The sequence below is a fragment of the Protopterus annectens genome, chromosome 1.part1 (assembly GCF_019279795.1).
Source record: "Protopterus annectens isolate FY-2018-M chromosome 1.part1, PAN1.0, whole genome shotgun sequence".
Lineage (NCBI taxonomy): Eukaryota > Metazoa > Chordata > Ceratodontiformes > Protopteridae > Protopterus > Protopterus annectens.
The window spans coordinates 799,234,383-799,252,954 of record NC_056726.1 but is presented as its reverse complement, the minus strand read 5'-3'; the positions used below and the strand labels follow the sequence as shown (position 1 = coordinate 799,252,954).

General features: G+C 37.7%; 1 protein-coding gene across 2 annotated transcripts in view; it reads right to left on the bottom strand.

Annotated features, from left to right (window-relative positions):
• Nucleotides 1–18,572, bottom strand: part of MYO5B (myosin VB) — a 3,346,216-nt gene that overhangs the window by 194,659 nt on the left and 3,132,985 nt on the right. For both annotated transcript variants that reach the window (XM_044078265.1, XM_044078275.1), the window contains 2 exons: nucleotides 5,584–5,735; nucleotides 3,957–4,046 (listed from right to left, as the gene is read on the bottom strand). In XM_044078265.1, the coding sequence (XP_043934200.1) occupies nucleotides 3,957–4,046; nucleotides 5,584–5,735 (242 nt within the window). The remainder of the gene's footprint in view (nucleotides 1–3,956; nucleotides 4,047–5,583; nucleotides 5,736–18,572) is intronic.

Sequence of the window (18,572 nt, the reverse complement as noted above, 5' to 3'; positions counted from 1 at the left end):
GGTGGATGGCTCCAAGGAGGACCTTGAAGCTGTGATATTCAGAGACAAAGCTTCAAACAGCAGGGACAGCTCCAAAAACTTAGGGGTTGACCACTGTTGTGGCCCCCGACTCTAATACTCTGGCTCCAGACCTCTACTTGACCCGACTGCATCAGTGTTGAGAAAATGAGGGAAGAAGGTGAACCCAAAGTCTCCAGGGCTATCGGATCCAACACTAGTATGGTGGGAAGGGGAGGGTTGAATCCCATATGCAAACGTGAGACAGCATCAAAACAAGTATGGCCTGTGTTGAAGGGTCTGATCCTGGTCCTCTCCTAGGGGACTGAGCCAGAAAGACACCCAACTGGATCTGTGTCATCAAATAAACTTCCTCATCATACTGTCAGTCCAGTTTGATTAAGCTTCTTATGGTCTGGCTGGACCTCGAAAAATAATCTACTGATGTAGGCCTCAATGAAAGCTTCTGAAGAATTGGGGAGTGAAGACTGGGGCTGATCTGCCCCAGAGAAAAGGAAGTTTTTGGAGAGGAATTTCAGATCCTGGATGCAGTAGGATTCAGCTACCTCGATATCTTAGGTGCTGGACATGAAACAGCAATCAGAGCTGGAAACCTTTTCTTAGCTTTGCCAAGTCGTTCTTCTTGTCTTTTTTCAGACTGCTTTTCCTTCAACTTGTTTCTGTCTCTGTCTTTCTCTCTCTCTCTTTTTCTCTTTTCTTGTTAACAGAAGGACAGAGAGAGGGTGCCTTTGGATCGGAAGACATTTTGGACCCTGCCTGAGGGGGATGGAGTCCCTTCAGAATATGTTTTTCTTTCATTCCCTGGAGAGCCCTTGTGTCAATGACAGTACAAATACTGCAGGTGTTTTGCAAGTGGGAGGGCCCTAAGCAGTACACACAAAGAGAGTGTGGGTCTTGAGGCAGGATATTATGCCCACAGGAGGACCACTTTTTAAAACATGTAGACTTTTCCAACATCAGAAGAAAAGATTTATAACACTAGCAAAAAAGGTTAGTTATATCTATATTATAAAACAATAATAGGTATGCTATATATGTAAACATATATCTAAATCTAACACACTATGAGCAGCAGAAGTAACTTAGAAAATTCTACACTTGCGCTATAAACTAGCCTAATAACCCTATTATTAATCACCAACAATAATACTAAATATTAAATCCAAAAAAATCTAACTATTGAGCAAAAGGGAGAAGGAAAAGTTTCAAAATCTTCACTTACTGTGAAAAAAAGGATGGAGCTCTCAAGCCAACATGTGTGGTTAGAGAGGCAGCAAATCAGATTTGTGGTAATTCAGGCAGGACAGTGGAAGTGTGGATAGGGGAGGAGTCAGAGCTCTCGGATCCAATGCTGCCAGTGTTGGATCTGACTGGATCTGATGACACACATGTTGAACCAGATGAAAACAGACATTGAATCTTCACAAATATGTCACTGGTGGGGTTTTAATGCCCCAGAACCCTTGTAAAGAAAAAGATCCATTCCACACTCGGCCTTATATAACCAACTACAAGTGGATACATATTTTGGCATAAAAAGGTTTCACTTGGTTGGTCACTTCTAACTAAATATGTTTTGAGTAAATAGATGTCATCCAAGGAAGTAGATACCAGTGTTATGTGTTGCTATAAGAAGGGGCACTTTACCTACCAGAGTGTGTCATCATCAGCACTCGGAAACTTCACAGGAGAAACTCAAAAATATAACTTCTGGTTGTGAGAAATATATCTGCTGACCCTCCAAGAGAAAAACTGTGAGAAACCAAACAGGAATCAGAAAAGACATGTTCTGCAACATGTTTCAGAAGACATACAAGTGAAGAAAAAGAACAGTAAGGTACTGAAAAAATAACCATCAGTGTAGCAGTGATTAGTGACACAATGCATGCACAGTATTGCAAAATGAAAAATCTGACAGTAAGATCTACCCATATATTTTATATTACCCACTTCTTGACTGCTTAAATATATGATTAATGAGTATAACAACTACACGTGACTGTGTGAGCTGTAAAAATACAGAAAGCTTTGCTGACCAAAACATTTAAAGCAGATGCAAGTTGACCTGATGCACTCTTAAAATCTGAATATCTTGCTAGAATGTCTTGGTCTGTGGAACATTTGAGATCTATATAGGTTCATAAGTTCGTAGGTGTTTACTAGGCTAATGACCACAAGGGCCTTTTTAAGCCTAGCCATACATCCCAAATCTCTGAGAATTTCTAGTAACCTTGATAGGTGTAAGCAGGGGTTTGGCAGAGGAAACATTTGCAAGCAGGGGCATGGGAGATGAACCATTTCCAGAGTGCCTGTGTCCATTAGAGACATGGGTGCCAAACCAGGGATAAATTCCCTGTTCTCCATTAAATTGTCCAAGTTACACTTGAATTGGTTCAGGGAGGAACTCTGCTCCACACGGATGGGGAGTCTGTTCCAGAGGCAGGGTAGTCTCTGGGATACATACCTGTCTCTCCAGCATGTCCTATTTATATCACAGGTCAGGTTTAATTCTTTAGAATGGGTAATCCTTGTGCTGTTTGTTTTGTGGATATGCTGGAGTTCTATTAAAGTGGGGTCTGACAATGCCTTACATGCCAGGCATACATCTCCCCTCAACAGGCTGTAGGAGACAGAATACAGGCATAAGGCCTTGTGGCAGTCTGCATAGGGCATGTTACTTACGCCCTGTATTCTTTTAGTGAGGAAGCTCTATGGATGTTCCAGTTGTTGGATATGCCTACTTAGGTCATACCAAAGGGGGGCACTGTGCTCAATGATAGGTCTGATGAATGCCGAATACAGTGGAACAATAACTTCCTTGGACCTAGATGCCATACCTTTGTTTATAAGTTGCGCAACATAGAATGCTTTCCTCACCACTGTAGACACATGATGGTCAAAGGCTAGATTACTATCTGTGTGTGTTCCTATGTCCCTGACTACTGGGTCAACTCTTAGGGGTGTGTTCTCAATATGATAGTTACCAGGGGTGGATGACTTCCCAAAGGATATTATTATGCATTTCTTGGTATTTAGTTTTAGTCCATGGCTCTGATTCCAGTTGTTTTTTGTGTTAACCCTTCTTGGAAAACATTATTGTTGGTGTGGGATTCAATGGCAGTTCCTAATTTGCAATCATCTATAAACATAGTCAGCCAGAGGCCACTGACATTGGCCTTGACTTCAGAGAAGTAAATGCCAAAACGTAGCGGTCCCAGGACCGATCCCTGAGGGTCTCTGCTTGTGACTGGCTTCTTTGTAGAGGTGGCCTCTTCAATACTAACTTCCTGGGTCCTGTCTGTGAGTCAGTTGGCTATCCATCAGGTGACATAATGGTTTGTACCAAACTTCTTGAGTTTGTCAACAATGCCTGAGTGGGGCATTGTGTCAAATGACTTGGCCAGGTCAAGGTAGGCAGTGTGAACCATTTTGCCCTCATCCATTGCTTTGGTGAGCTTCTCAAAGAAGTCCACTAGATTCAGCAGGCATGACCTGCCCTTGATGCAACCAAATTGGGTTGGATTTACTATGTATTTACAGAACATTTCCATGATAATTGTTTCCATGGCTTTGCATATGAGACTAGCGAGACTTATGGGTCTGTAGTTTCCAGGGACTGAAGATGGCCCACCTTTGTGCAGAGGGATAACTGTTGTTGTTCTCCATTCATGAGGCAAGACCTACTTGGAGGATACAGCTGAATAGCAATTCCAGAAGGCCTGATAGGTCATGTTTCATGCTATTTGGAAGGCATCCTGGGATACTGTCTGAGCCCATTGATGAAGTGTTCCTGGCACTGTACAAACCCCATTCTCATCTACAATCTAGTACTTTCTAAGCCAAGCACAGAGTGCCCTATGCACGTAATGTTCTTCCTGAAGGAAGCAGATATGCCAACAATTATGCATCACTAACACCATGCAGTTTCCATATCTCACCTCATCTCCACTGTACTGCTTTAAACAGTGTAACAACCGAGCAGAGTTGGCCAGCCAGAACGATGTGATCTCAAAATCCTCATTATGTTTCTGTAAAAAAGGAAGACACGTCAATAAACTAATGTTCTGGATCAAAATCCTGATTAGAACAGATACAAAATAATTTTATTTAACATTAAAATACTACACATTACATATTTAACTGTTACAAGATGAACACACAATTTAAAATTTGTTTTTGCACTATGTATTTGAACAGTCTGCAACTGTTATGTGCTACTCTGTTAGACTCTAGGTTTTGCAACTCATATTTTGTTCATGACTTTGTACACAAGACTGACTTAGTGAAAAAATATTTTACTATGCAAAGAATGAGAGCATAGAGTTTCATACAGCTGTTCCCTGCTAGCATTGATGAGTACATCATTGCTGATATAAAATAACTGCTGGAAATCATACATTATGTTGCTCTTTTGTAGTGATACTAATCTGACATGGTTGTGTACTATGCAGGTGGGCAGGGTAGGGGAAGATTGAGGGCATGATCAGAAATTAAAAAACAAAATGTACCACCAAAATGGTGCCACATCAAAATGCTCCTATTTTGTGGCCATCGTGGTGCTGGATCCTAAGGAGGAGTACATGGATATGGTTGATGAGCGCTAATACAAGGCCAAGAAAAAGTGACTTTTTAGCTGATTGGCAATAACATAAGATCATAGTCAAAATAATTTGTTTTTTTATCTAACTGATGCAGTTTATACAGCATCTTTGTATTAAACACACCTGTGAAACAAAGTGAAGTTGTTACTCCAGACATATCCTTACTACACATTATTATAGAACCAGGAATGTCCTTCTGGCAATTGCTGTGGTATATATATGTTCCTCACCACCTGTTTTACATTTAGCCACTAACCCCTATGGCAGAAATTGTTGCTTTCAAAGATGTGGGTGGCCAGGCCTTTTTCTTCATGTACCTAAAATTGTCCCCTATGTAACTTTACTATATCCCAACAAGGGGCTTACAATGAACTTTGAGTGGACACTGATAATTCATACAAGTGCAGACCTTTCAGAAACCCCACCTGCCTTGTGAGCTTGAACCCCCCCCCCCCACACACTTCTTTCCCAGTCTATAGAAGAGATTATAGGAAGGTATGGCCCTAGGACTCTTCACTTCTCCTCACCCTTCTTATTTCTTCTCCCTTCCAACTTTTTGGCACAAAGATGCGAGTCAAATCCAACCCCACCCTAGCACAAGTAATCTGGTTTAGGATTATCTTAATTATTACTTGAACAGCATTTCTTTTTATATTTCAGTTATGTGCAGTTACAAAGCAGTGGAAATGGCACATGTATTGGCAGCTCAGTTCAAGCTTCATATGAATGACAAAGATGTTTGGCCTTCCGTGGGGCTTTGGAAGAAAGTCAAAAATGGGCATAGGACAAAATTAGAAAAAAAATTCAATGCACCAAAAAAGTACTGACTAGGATACATTCACACAACACACACAGAGAACTACTTGATACTTAAAGTGTGTGTACATTAAGCAGTTGAAGGGCTGGGTAGTTTCATCACTTGGAGGACAATCCTCAGAGAGAAATAAGAATAACGTGGCCTTACCTTCAGTGCTCGCTTTATACCATTGATAGTACTGGTAAGCAGGGAGTGGACTTTTTGGTCATCGTTGATATAATCCGCATGCCTAATACACATGAAGAGGATGTAAGCCGGAAGACAAGGCACTGTTGCAGATACAGTCTGAGGTTTCAGCTCTAGGGAAAGGAGAAAAAATAAAATTATTGTGAAACATTCCAACATCAAGACTAAATGGTGGAAGTGTCTGCATAAGCATTTTGCAAATACCCATCTGTAGCTATAAATATATATTAATATATATATATATATATATATATATATATATATATATATATATATATATTTTTTTTTTTTTTTTTTAAACTTGTTTGGACCTTTTATGTGGTGGCACTTTCTTTATCAAGTAGTGTTTTAGGTCTAAATGTGTGCTACAGGCTAATATATATGGACAAAAGTCAACAGAAATGATGCATGAAGTTACGATGATCTCAAGCAACATAATAAATTATGCACTACTGCAAAGAGTACATGAGCAATAATAAATATAAACAGAAAGCCAACATATAATTCCAACATGTACATATGCTTGTACATTCAACTGAATTTATTAGAAAAAATAGTGTAACAGAAACTGATAGAATGAAATGGTGAGTAACATAAACTGCAAGAACACTGAGCTTATTTCTTCTATCTAGAGAGGAATAGGTATCAGTCGGTAAAATGGCACTCCACTCTCTCCTTACCTCCCAATCATCACCAGTATACCACAAGGCTCTGTCTTTGGTCTTCTACTCTTTTAACACTTTCACCAACGCCCTCTATACTTCCACACAGCAGGCCACCCTAAAGGCTCTGTCCTTGGTCTTCTACTCTTTTAACACTTTCACCACCACCCTCTATACTTCCACACAACAGACTACCCTAATACAATATGCAGATGATTCCACTCCCAATTGCACATCAGACAACATGGCACAACTCCAAAAACTTACTCAGGAAGCTTTAACAGCCATTGAAACATAGCTTTGTAACTCACAACTCATGCTCAACCCAAAAAAGACAAAACTATGTACTACTTTTTCCCCAAATCCCTCTCAAAAAAAAAAAAAAAACTTAAAAGTCCTCTCTTTTGATAATACAACCACTGAAGTCACTTCTTTCTCATAGTAAACTTGTATGCATGATAGTGGATGATAATCTTACATTTGACCTGCATATACAAAATTGCATAAGGATACACTTATCAAAAACTAGGGATGCTTTATAGAGCCAAAAACATTCTCACTGACCAACTAAAGAAACACTTGCCACTACTTATCTCCTCACAATTTTCTTTGTGGTGCTTTCATCCTTACTAACCTCCAGGCTTCACAAAAAATTAAATTTGAACAGTGCTATAACAAAGCTGCTAAATTTGCAGCACATACCCCTTTCAGAATCCACCACTGTATAGCACTGAAAAGGCAAAATTGGTCAGAACTGCCACATCGACTAATATATACACAAATATTTATTTTATTTTATTTAGCATTTGTTAACTGGGAAAGTCCAACTTGGAACAAAGTCAATTTTCAGCAGAGGCCCAGGGAGAAATGCTCCAGACGCATGTCTTTGTAATGTGGGAGGAAACCTGAGCACCCGGAGGAAACCCACACGAACGCAGGGAGGACATGCAGACTCTGCACAGAAGGTATCCCAGCCAAGAATTGAGCCAGAGAACCTCTTGCTGTAAGGCAATAACGCTACCACTGCACCACTGCGCCGTCCAAGATTATATCATCCTAGATGGGACTCGCAGAATCCCTGGCTTAGGAGTCTAATGCCTTATCTTTTGGCCACTGGAGCCTGAAAAAAACTTACCACCTATAAAATTATCCAGCATCCATCTGCCTATTCAGCACTTAAAAAACATTCTACGCAACTATGTTCTCAGTGGGTCACTGCGATCCAGTGACCAAAAACTCCTGTCTATCTACAAGCCTAGCAAATCTGCTCGGCATTATCTATACTTGTACAATGTTGCTAAGGCCTTGAGGTCCTTACATCTATCCATCAGGTCTATACCCTCCCTCCCATCTTTCAAAATCACACTGACAGACTTCCTAGCTAAAATCTGGCACTGTTCTTGCTCAAATTCAGGAAAAACTATATCCCTAAATTTGAACAAGCATATTTTCATTCCTTATACTTCCTTACTCTCCCTTCTTCATGAATAAATCAAAAAAGCAGCTTCAGGATAGAGGTGCCTGGATGTATGACATAAAAAGCAATATTCTTCAGCAACCACTAAGAACAACCACAGCTGTAAAATCATCAATCCTTTATTCATGACAATATTGTGAGCGCTTTTGGGTAAAAATCAAACCCTTCTTCAGACATTTAGCCAGTAACATTCTATAAACACTTAAATAGCAAAAAAGGCGCCAAATCCAACCACAATGATATCATGGGTCTATGTAAATATTTCCATTTCCGCCACGAGATGGCAGTAAAAACGCATAATTATCAAACAACTCTCCTAAGACCTACAAGTTCAATGTAAAGATATATATACAAATATAAAATATAAAAACATAAAAACATGAAAACATGTCTTACATATAAACCAAGTACATATTTACAACATAGCCTAACTATATCAATACAATTTATATATACTTAGAATAATGTACATTCCCAGTGCAAGCCTATACTGTATTCTTAATAAAAATTAAAAATGTATTTATATATATCGAGAAATGTGTCAGTGTTTTACAGGTCTATCTCTCAGAAACAGTTTCATGGAGACCCTATCATTCAGGCCCTTCCCCTTACCTGATTGCATTCTAATAATCCACCTAGTTGCCTCTTTTTCTGTGTAATTCTTGATGTTCCCCAACCTATTGTTTCTTCCCACCAACTCTATCACCATAAATTTAAACTTATGCTCTATACCATTATCTAAAACACGCTTGGCCAATGCATTTGTCTCATCTTCACGATTAATGACATAGATGTGCTCCCTCACTCTTTCTCTCAAGGGTCTACTGGTCTTCCCCATATAAAAGCTGCTGCATCTCATACAGCTAGCTAAATAAACAATGTCTCTGGACGTGCAGTCAGCATAGTGCCTAAAACTATAGGTCAGGATGAATGAAACTATCAGATGCCATCGTGTAAGGACACTGATTGCATCCTCTACACGGAAAGGTCCCTTGTCTACTAGATATAACTCCATTACCTTTAGTCTTCTCATAGTACAACAGCCTTTTCAGTGATTTATTGTTACGATAACTATATTTGGGTTTATGACCCACTATAGTTTGAATATCGTCATTTGTGGTCAAAATAGCCCAATTCCTACTAATTGCTTTACATATATCTCTATTATTATTCGAAAAAGGGATACTCAACCTCCTTTGTGTATCAAATAGCCTAGTATCTTTTATTTCATGAGTTGGTGCACTAACATTTCTTCTCCTAAAATACGGTCCCCCTTTCCCCGTTCTATCTATCATTATTGGATCAGTTAGTACATCGCTCTCTTTCCTAAAGTAACCACTCTGAACAAACTCATCTCTCAACTTATTTAAGGTTTGATCACATTTACCATCCTCACTGGTCAAGTGTGACACCCTTCGTCCCTGACTAATAGCTATATTTTGATATATATTTCTTGGATGCATACTTGTGCGGTGAAGTAAATTGTTTTTCCTACAACTTTTTCTGTACAATGATGTAGTGAAAGTATCATTGTCTTTAGTAATGAGTACATCTAAAAACTCAATCTCCACCTTAGACCATATACCTTCAAATCTAAGGAAACCAGTAGTCTGATTTATATATTTAATAAGCAGACATAAATCTGGCTCTGTACCTTCCCATAGGAAGACAACATCTACAAATCTTTTATAGTATTTAATTTTCCTAATATAATCTGTATCCATGATATAAGTTTTCTCCCATTGGGCATTTACTAGATTGGCATATGAGTTCGCACATGGCTTCCTCATCGCCACCCCCTGCTTCTGCAGATAATATTCGTCATTGTACATAAAAACATTATTCTCCAAAATGAATTCAAGTAATATCATGCATTTCATCATTGTATCACTATTAACATTTCTAACACACAGAAGCTGCCTTAGGGGTTCCGGCGTGTAGCTCGCAAGACATTTCCCTGCGAGCTACATCGCCGAAACCAATTGGATGCAGCAGCAATTTGCCATAGAGCAATATGGCTGAATAGCATAGCCACTGCAGCTGTACACTATGCACAGTAACTGTACAACTGGTGGCGATCCTTACAGACAGCTGCCCAGTCATATTCTAGCAGGGACGGCCATACTAGATGTGTACCACATTCCGTATTCTCATGTAAGGAATGCATTTATTGTATCATTTATTTATTTTATTGTCAGACGTCTGCAATCAGATAAGGGGAAGGGCCTGATTGATAGGGTCTCCATGAAACCCTTTCTGAGAGATAGACCTTTGAAACACTGACACATTTCTCGATATATATATATATATATATATATATATATATATATATATATATAAATACATTTTTAATTTTTATTAAGAATAGAGTATAGGCTTGCAGTGGGAATGTACATTATTGTAAGTATATATAAATTGTATTGATATATTTAGGCTAGTTTGTAAATATGTACTTGGTTTATATGTAAGACATGTTTTCATGTTTTTATATTTTATATTTGTATACATATCTTTACATTGAACTTGTAGGTCGTAGGAGAGTTTTTTGATAATTATGCGTTTTCACTGCCATCTCGTGGCGGAATTGGAAATATTTACATAGACCCATGATATCATTATGGCTAGATATGGCGCCTTTTTTGCTATTTAAGTGTTTGTGGAATGTTATTGGCTATATGTCTGAAGAAGGGTTTGGTTTTTACACGAAAGCCCTCACAATATTGTCTTGAATTTTACAGCTGTGCTGGTTCTTGGTGGTTGCTGAAGAATATTTGCTTTTTACGTCATACATCCAGGCACTTCTATCCTGAAGCTGCTTTTTTGATTTATTCATTTGGCACGTTTTATGGCAGCGGTCAGGGACATGGCTGATGAAAACAATGTGGAACTTGAACTATAATTCACAGTCCTTATCTGAAGGTAAAAGTACATCTAGTACGGAAGTAGCCTTTAAACGGTTACTAAAGGCGGAGACTAATGCTCTGCTACATTTTCATAAAACTGATCTGTTGAACGCTAGTGATAATAAACAGCATAGTGAGTCTATCATTAATGTTTTACAACTTACTCGGAAGATTGAGAACTTGCTGACTAAGCTTAAGAATGTACAATGGCAACGTAAACATATGGAGGAGGCGTGCCTTTGTTTCTACGTAGTGCCCAGAGGTTTGAGAATCCTGAAAATGCCAACGTATGCGACTTTGTACCCTGGACTTTTAGCCAAATGGCAGAAACTTAACATAGATACCAGTTTTGCCTATACGAGACTACTTATTGAGCAATACATGGAAATAGAGAATACTATCAGTGATGAAATAATGGAACATCAGGTGAAAATTATGTCACTATTAAGTGAAATGGAATGTACTGAATTTTATGAGAATATGCACTCATTTGTGTTTACTCTGGAACGTAAACTGTTACTTGATAAAAAAGGAAACTTGAGCGTGATTTGAAAGATTTTAATGTGGGTAATGTCTTCTCTTGGCCGAGAGAATCTAGACGATCAAGGGAACCAACAGTTGTAGGTCGTCCTAGTCATGCCCCTTCTTTTCACCAATCAGAAGTCTCACAATTAGCCAACACCTCCAACCAATAAGGACTAAACAACGGAAGTACCACAGAGGCGACGGTGTTAGTGAGTAGTTGCAAAGTTGTATTAACGAACGTGAATCAGTCAAGTGTGAATACAGTCAAATCAAATGTTAAGCACATTACCTTAACAGAAAATCAAGCTGTGGCTTCAACGTCACACACTGAATGTGTTAAGGAGACTGGGGCACATAAGTCTGTCATTTTTAATGGAGACGTTAGGAAGAAATAAGCCTTAATGAGTGTGGAACAGCCTGCTTTAAACTACGCTGCTCACCAGTTCCTGTTACCCATCCAGGAACAGAGAAGATGGACTCCTACAAGAGTAAACAAAAACGGAAAATATCAGGAGATTTGATGCTTTCCCAGAGCAAAATACAAAAACAAGTGAGTCTGAATTAGTCATTAACTTGTCACTATGAATTAGGAGTTTTTGAGAAAGCACTGTTGAATAAAGGTCTTTCATTTATACCTTCGAAAGGGACTGATATTAGTGACTTTGTCCTTGATATCAAGATGTTCATTAGGAATGTAGCCTTGAAAATGTTGTATAAAAATGATTTTAATAATGAAGTTGTTTTATTTAAGAAACCTAGTGTTTTTATACCATATATACACCCTCTTTTAGAGGCATTTGAACAAGCATATAACCTGAATCATGATGAATGTGAAGCTCTTGTTAATTTAAGCAATAATGATCAAATTGTAATTAGACCTGCCAACAAAGGTGGGGCTATTGTTATTTTAGATAGACATTATTATGATGAGACAATGCAAGCAATGCTGGATGAAAATGAGACGTATAAGTTGATAAATTGAATGCAGTTAAATAAGATTATTAATAATATGCACAGTAACCTTTATGATTTATTGATGTGCAATGTCATTGATGCGGACCTGTACAAATATCATTTAGTTGAATTACCAACTATCCCAACATTTAGAGGTCTTCCCAAGATCCATAAAGATTTATATAATCCCAAAATGAGACCTATAGTCTCACGTAGAGGGTGGTTGACAGAACCACTCTCTATATATGTTGAAAACCAATTGAGAGGACTGGTTCAAGAGTCACACACCATAATTAGGAACATACAGGATTTCCTCATGACATTCTCTGAAAAATTGGAAGAAGAGATTGATTTATCCAATGTCTGCTTAGTGACTTTAGACGTCAAATCATTGTTCACTATTATTTCAAATAAGGAAGGGTTGGAGTAGCTAAGGCAGCTCCTGTGTGTTAGAAATATTAATAGTGATGCAATGATGAAATTCATGATGTTACTTGAATTAATTTTGGAGGATAATGTTTTTATGTAAAATTACGAATATTATCTGCAGAAGCAGGGGGTGGCGATGAGGACGCCATGTGAGAACTCATACGTCAGAATAGTAATGGCCCAACGGGAGAAAACTTATATCATGGATGCAGATTACATTAGGAAGATTAAATAGTATAAAAGATTTGTAGATGATGTTTTCTTCCTATGGGAAGGTACTGAACCGGATTTATGTCTGTTTAATATAAATCAGACTACTGGTTTCCTTAGATATTAAGGTATATGGTCTAAGGTGGAGAGTGAGTTTTTAAATGTACTCATTACTAGAGACAATGATACTTTCACTACATCATTGTATAGAAAAAGTTGTAGGAAAAACAATTTACTTCACCGCACAAGTATGCATCCAAGACATATATATCAAAATATAGTTATTAATCAGGGACGAAGGGTATCACACTTGACCAGTGAGGATGCTAAATGTGATCAAACCTTAAATAAATTGAGAGATGAGTTCATTCAGAGCGGTTACTTCAGGAAAGACAGCGATATACTAACTGATCCAATAATGATAGATAGAACGGGGAAAGGGAGACCGTATTTTAGGAGAAGGAATGTTAGTGCACCAACTCATGAAATAAAAGATACTAGGCCATTTGATACACAAATGAGGTTGAATATCCCTTTTTTGAATAATAATAGAGATATATGTAAAGCGATTAGTAAAAATTGGGCTATTTTGACCACAAATTACGATATTCGAACAATAGTGGGTCATAAACCCAAATATAGTTATCGTAACAATAAATAACTGAAAAGGCTGTTGTGCTATGAGAAGAATAAAGGTAATGGAGTTATATCTAATAGACACGGGACCTTTCCGTGTAGAGGATGCAAGCAATGTCCTTACATGATGGCATCTGATAGTTTCATTCATCCTGACACTAAAAGGACCTATAGTTTTAGGCACTATGCTGTCTGCAAGTCCAGAGACATTGTTTATTTAGCTAGCTGCATGAGATGCAGCAGCTTTTATATAGGCAAGACCAATAGACCCTTGAGAGAAAGAGTGAGGGAGCACATCTATGCCATTAATCGTGAAGATGAGACAAATGCATTGGCCAAGCATGTTTTAGATAATGGTATAGAGCATAAGTTTAAATTTATGGTGATAGAGTTGGTGGGAAGAAACAATAGGTTGGGGACATCAAGAATTACACAGAAAAAGAGGAAACTAGGTGGATTATTAGAATGCAATCAGATAAGGGGAAGGGCCTGAATGATAGGGTCTCTTTGAAACACTGACACATTTCTCGATATATACAAATACATTTTTATTAAGAATAGAGTATAGGCTTGCAGTGGGAATGGACATTATTCTAAGTACATATAAATTGTATTGATATATTTAGGCTAGGTTGTAAATATGTACTTGGTTTATATGTAAGACATGTTTTCATGTTTTTATATTTTATATTTGTATACGTATCTTTACATTAAAGTTGTAGGTCTTAGGAGAGTTTTTTTGATAGTTATGCGTTTTTACTGCCATCTTGTGGCGGAATTGGAAATATTTACATAGACCCATGATATCATTGTGGTTGGATTAATGTTTATGGAATGTTATTGGCTATAAGTCTGAAGAAAGGTTTGGTTTTTACCCGAAAGTGCTCACAATATTGTCTTGAATAAAGGATTGATGATTTTACAGCCGTGGTGGTTCTTGGTGGTTGCTGAAGAAAACTCTCCCTTCTTCACTTATTTCATTACTCCTATCTAATTTTCTACCCTGACTTTCTCTCTAAGTATACCATAAGCCTATTTTTCCCTCACCTCATATTGCAGTTCCTATTTCTGTTAGACTAACTTACTTTTAATTTCTCTACAGACTGTCTAAAGTATCTCTAAATATTAAATGATTGTCATTCACCTTGTATCGATTTTTAAGCAATGTTTTTATATTTAGTCTAATTTGTTATAATTATTTAAGCTATGTTTTTGCTTTATTTTTGAAGATTGTAAAATTATTGTTCTTAAAATGCTTTGTAATAATTCAGACGTTTTCTCCATGGGCTTCTGCTGAAAATGGGTTCCACCCAGTCGGACTTTCCTGGTAATCAGATGTCAATAAAGAAATATATACTGGTACAGTCCAAGATTATACTTAACCTACAGTTGTTCTAAAATATGTATTTCTAGGACACAGGAATAATGTCTGTCCAACATACTGTTAAACCCCCAAACTGCTTTGTACATTTTCCTCTGCTTAAAGATTGTTCTGGCATGTCTTTACCACCCTAATCTCACTCTCTGTCTTTTAACCCTTTTGTTTCATAGAATATCCCTTGTTACTGTGCTGCATTGCCTCTGAAATAAACTATAGAGACACCTATAATCAGAAAGCACTAAACATTCACAATATCCAGAACACTTTCTTCCTTAGATATTAAAACACCAGCTTAAGATGTTAATCCTTTATCTGTTTGAGGTACAAAATAAAAGTACATGGTGTAAAAAATGTTTTATACTCTGCGTACAGCATTAATTGACTATAACTGTACATTCTTATACCACCAGAAGCCCACCTGACTTGTGAACCTGATGTTAGAGACTTAAATGGAGGAATGGCCCACATTCAATAAACCTGCTTCTCATTTTCACATTTTGTCTACTATATTTCCCCTTTTGAATCTGCCACTTTGGATTTATAGGCATGGTGTTATCATTTATAGGCATGGTGTTATCCTTATTACCTCCTCTGGGTACACCAGTTTCATACTCAAAAACTGAAACATAGGGCAGAAGCGATGCAACAAATTCATTTTGATGTCCACAGTAAGCATGGGCTGAATAATGTGTTCAGTATGAAACTTTCCTGACAGACAGGAGGAAAAGTAGTGATGTATGCAGTTGGTAACAATAAAAACTCAGGGAAATCAGTTAAGGTTGCAAGGAGTACTTAAGGGTTTTACACTGTCAGCTCATTTTTGTACTATATTATGAAATTATAAAGGAATGATATCTAAAGCATGCTAATAGTCTTTATTTATTCTAGATATTGTGTTGTCTTTTTTGCTCCCTTTGCATGCTTCTAGCTGATCATCAGCTGGTCTAGGTCTATTCCCACAGCTCTTTTTTACCTTAGTATTCCTGGTACTACCTCGCCAAGGCATGAGACCACTCCGGTGGAGGAAGGGGAAGGGGAGATAGATCAGAAAATGGTCACCAACAGTCAGTGCCACTTAGCCGCCCTGCATGTATGCTGTTTTTGGGCAGAGTTACTGAGCTCATATGTGTCACTGCATGGAGTCAGTTAGCTTTAGCTTACCCTTATATGCTGAAATTTTAATGACAGTCTGCCACGTGATTAGGGCACTGACCCTGTCATGGGAGAATGTCAAATCACAGGAAGACACCTCTCCCTCCCTCCCTGAGTGGTTGAGCTGACATTCTTTTCCACACTCTCAGCTATCTCCAATATCAACCAAGCTGCAAATTAAATCTGGACTGTGTATACTGTAGTCAGGGCTCCACCCCTCTAGGCCACAGAGCTAGATGATACTTTGTTTGTCTGACACAACAAAAGGAAATCTATATGAGCAAGATGCATGTTCTTTTTTACTTTGTTTTGGTCACAGGGCTAAATTCCAGAGTTGCAATCTTCTAAATGAGACATAAAACTAAGGTGCTATCTGCCTTTTGATGGAGGCTTTGGTGAGTGACAAAGATCTGAAATCACTCATTCAACAAAGAGTATGGGTTAAATTAATTATTTAAAAATTACAAGCTCAAACAAATATGCAATCACCCCTTAAAGGGGCTTTTCAAATGTATTCAGATAGAAGATTAATGACCACACTGATAAAGGAAATACAAAGACTCCAGGAATATAGCTCTATATGGCAGTTATCTGCTAAGATTATTACATATAATTTATGATCATACTTATCAACCCCAACTCCCTACCCACATTTTCAAACACATACCATTTTTAAAACACTGAAATAAGATGCACACTCCATGAGCTTGCTTTTCAGTTTCATCTTTTGGTCAAAGTTCATGTTTATCATAGCAATTTTTTCAATGTTCTTAACAAAAACAATAAACTGAACAGTGAATATATATAAAATGGAAATCAAATAAATTAAACAAGTGTCACATCTGAAATGCATCTGTGGTAAAAGATACTTGGAAACAGAGTGATGAAGCAAACGAGATCCCAGCCAGTGCAGTTGCTGAGCTGTGCAGTGGGGACAACCACTATAATATAAGAGCAGTAACAGTCATGCATAACTTTTAGATTGTGTCACAGCGAGTTTCTCACAAATCACAGAAATTTCCCAAAGCCTCCTGATATAAAAAAGGAATTTTACCCTCTCTATAGTGTATAAGTATGTGCCACAGGGTAATACATGCATGCGTGTTTGAAATAACCAGTTTTTGACTTTGTGCAATATTCTTTTACTAATAATTTACAGTAAGAGATACATGTATTCATTGTCTGTTATCTTTCTGCATTTAGGTTAGCCACACATATAAAAAATACCATAGAGTTAAAGTTTAATTACACATCACTTTCTGACTAAGTTGGGCCTCCATGAATCAGGCCTATGCATCCCAGAGAGGATGGCCGCACCATTTGGGATATTTAGCAATAATACAAACTACCCAGTGAAACTTAATATAAGACATATCATGAACTTGAATATTTAGCAATAATACAAACTACCTGTGATACTTAATATAAGACATATCATGAACTCTAGGGATTGATAGTAAATCAACTAGCACTTAATGCATATATGTTTTTTTACTTTTTCCATTCTGCTTCTGTCAACCTTCACTACTTTAATATATTTGTTTAGTGTATTTTGACTACCCTTTTTACATAGTGAATATGTATACCATCTATCTAAAGATAAGAAATAAAGGCATAACAACAAAGGCCTCAGAAATGTTAAGACTTCACATCTCCATTTTTTTCTCTTGGGGTGATACATATGCAAATTCCACACCTATACATGATCTGTGACATCCATGCTAAGGTTGAGGCATATTAATACCTTTGTATTCTGTGTATACCCTCCTCCACAGCTAGATATATCTGGGCAGACTTGGCGTCCTAGTTATGCTTAAAGCCTTAAAACTGCCTCTGCCTCTGTCTTTGTATCAGAAACAATGATTTTCTACAACCTGGAAACACTACTTACAGACATGACAGATGTCACAATGGTGCTATATAGATGAGGATTTCACATACCAATCCCACAAGGTGTTACTTGTATACTCAACAAATACTAATCATTACACCATGGGACAAAATACTTGTCTCCAGCATACTAAATTATAACAAATGCCTTATCTTAGTTGTATTTACATTCCTAAAGACGCAGTTGAGGATAAGCTTTCATGGCACACTGTTAACATCAAAGGTGAACTAGTTGTTATAGGTGCCCATAAGACAGACTGGTCATTCTTGTAAAATATACAGCCCCATCCAACTACCAATTTCTTTAATGTAACTGAGCTAATACCAGGAAGGATATGGCATCAGTCCCACACAGCATTTGCTTCAGCTGGTGCCAAGTTTAAAAATGTTAGTCGGCATAATCGTATCTTTTTAATCTGTCAGTAAAACAAAATAAAAATGGAACATCTGTGCAGTTTCGAAAGAAACACAAATGTTTTCAATCAACTGCCATTCACCCATCCATTCATGTTTGTGACTTGCATTTGACTCATATAGCCACTGACACACGCACACACACACACACACACACACACACACACACACACACCTAGGGACAAATTAATGTTTTCCAGTCTGCATATTGCATGCCTGTCAGAGATGGGAGGAAAGCAGAGTATCCAGAGAAAACCCACATAAGCTCAAGGAAGGCATGCATAGAAGGTACCCCAAAAGAGAATTAAACATGAAGA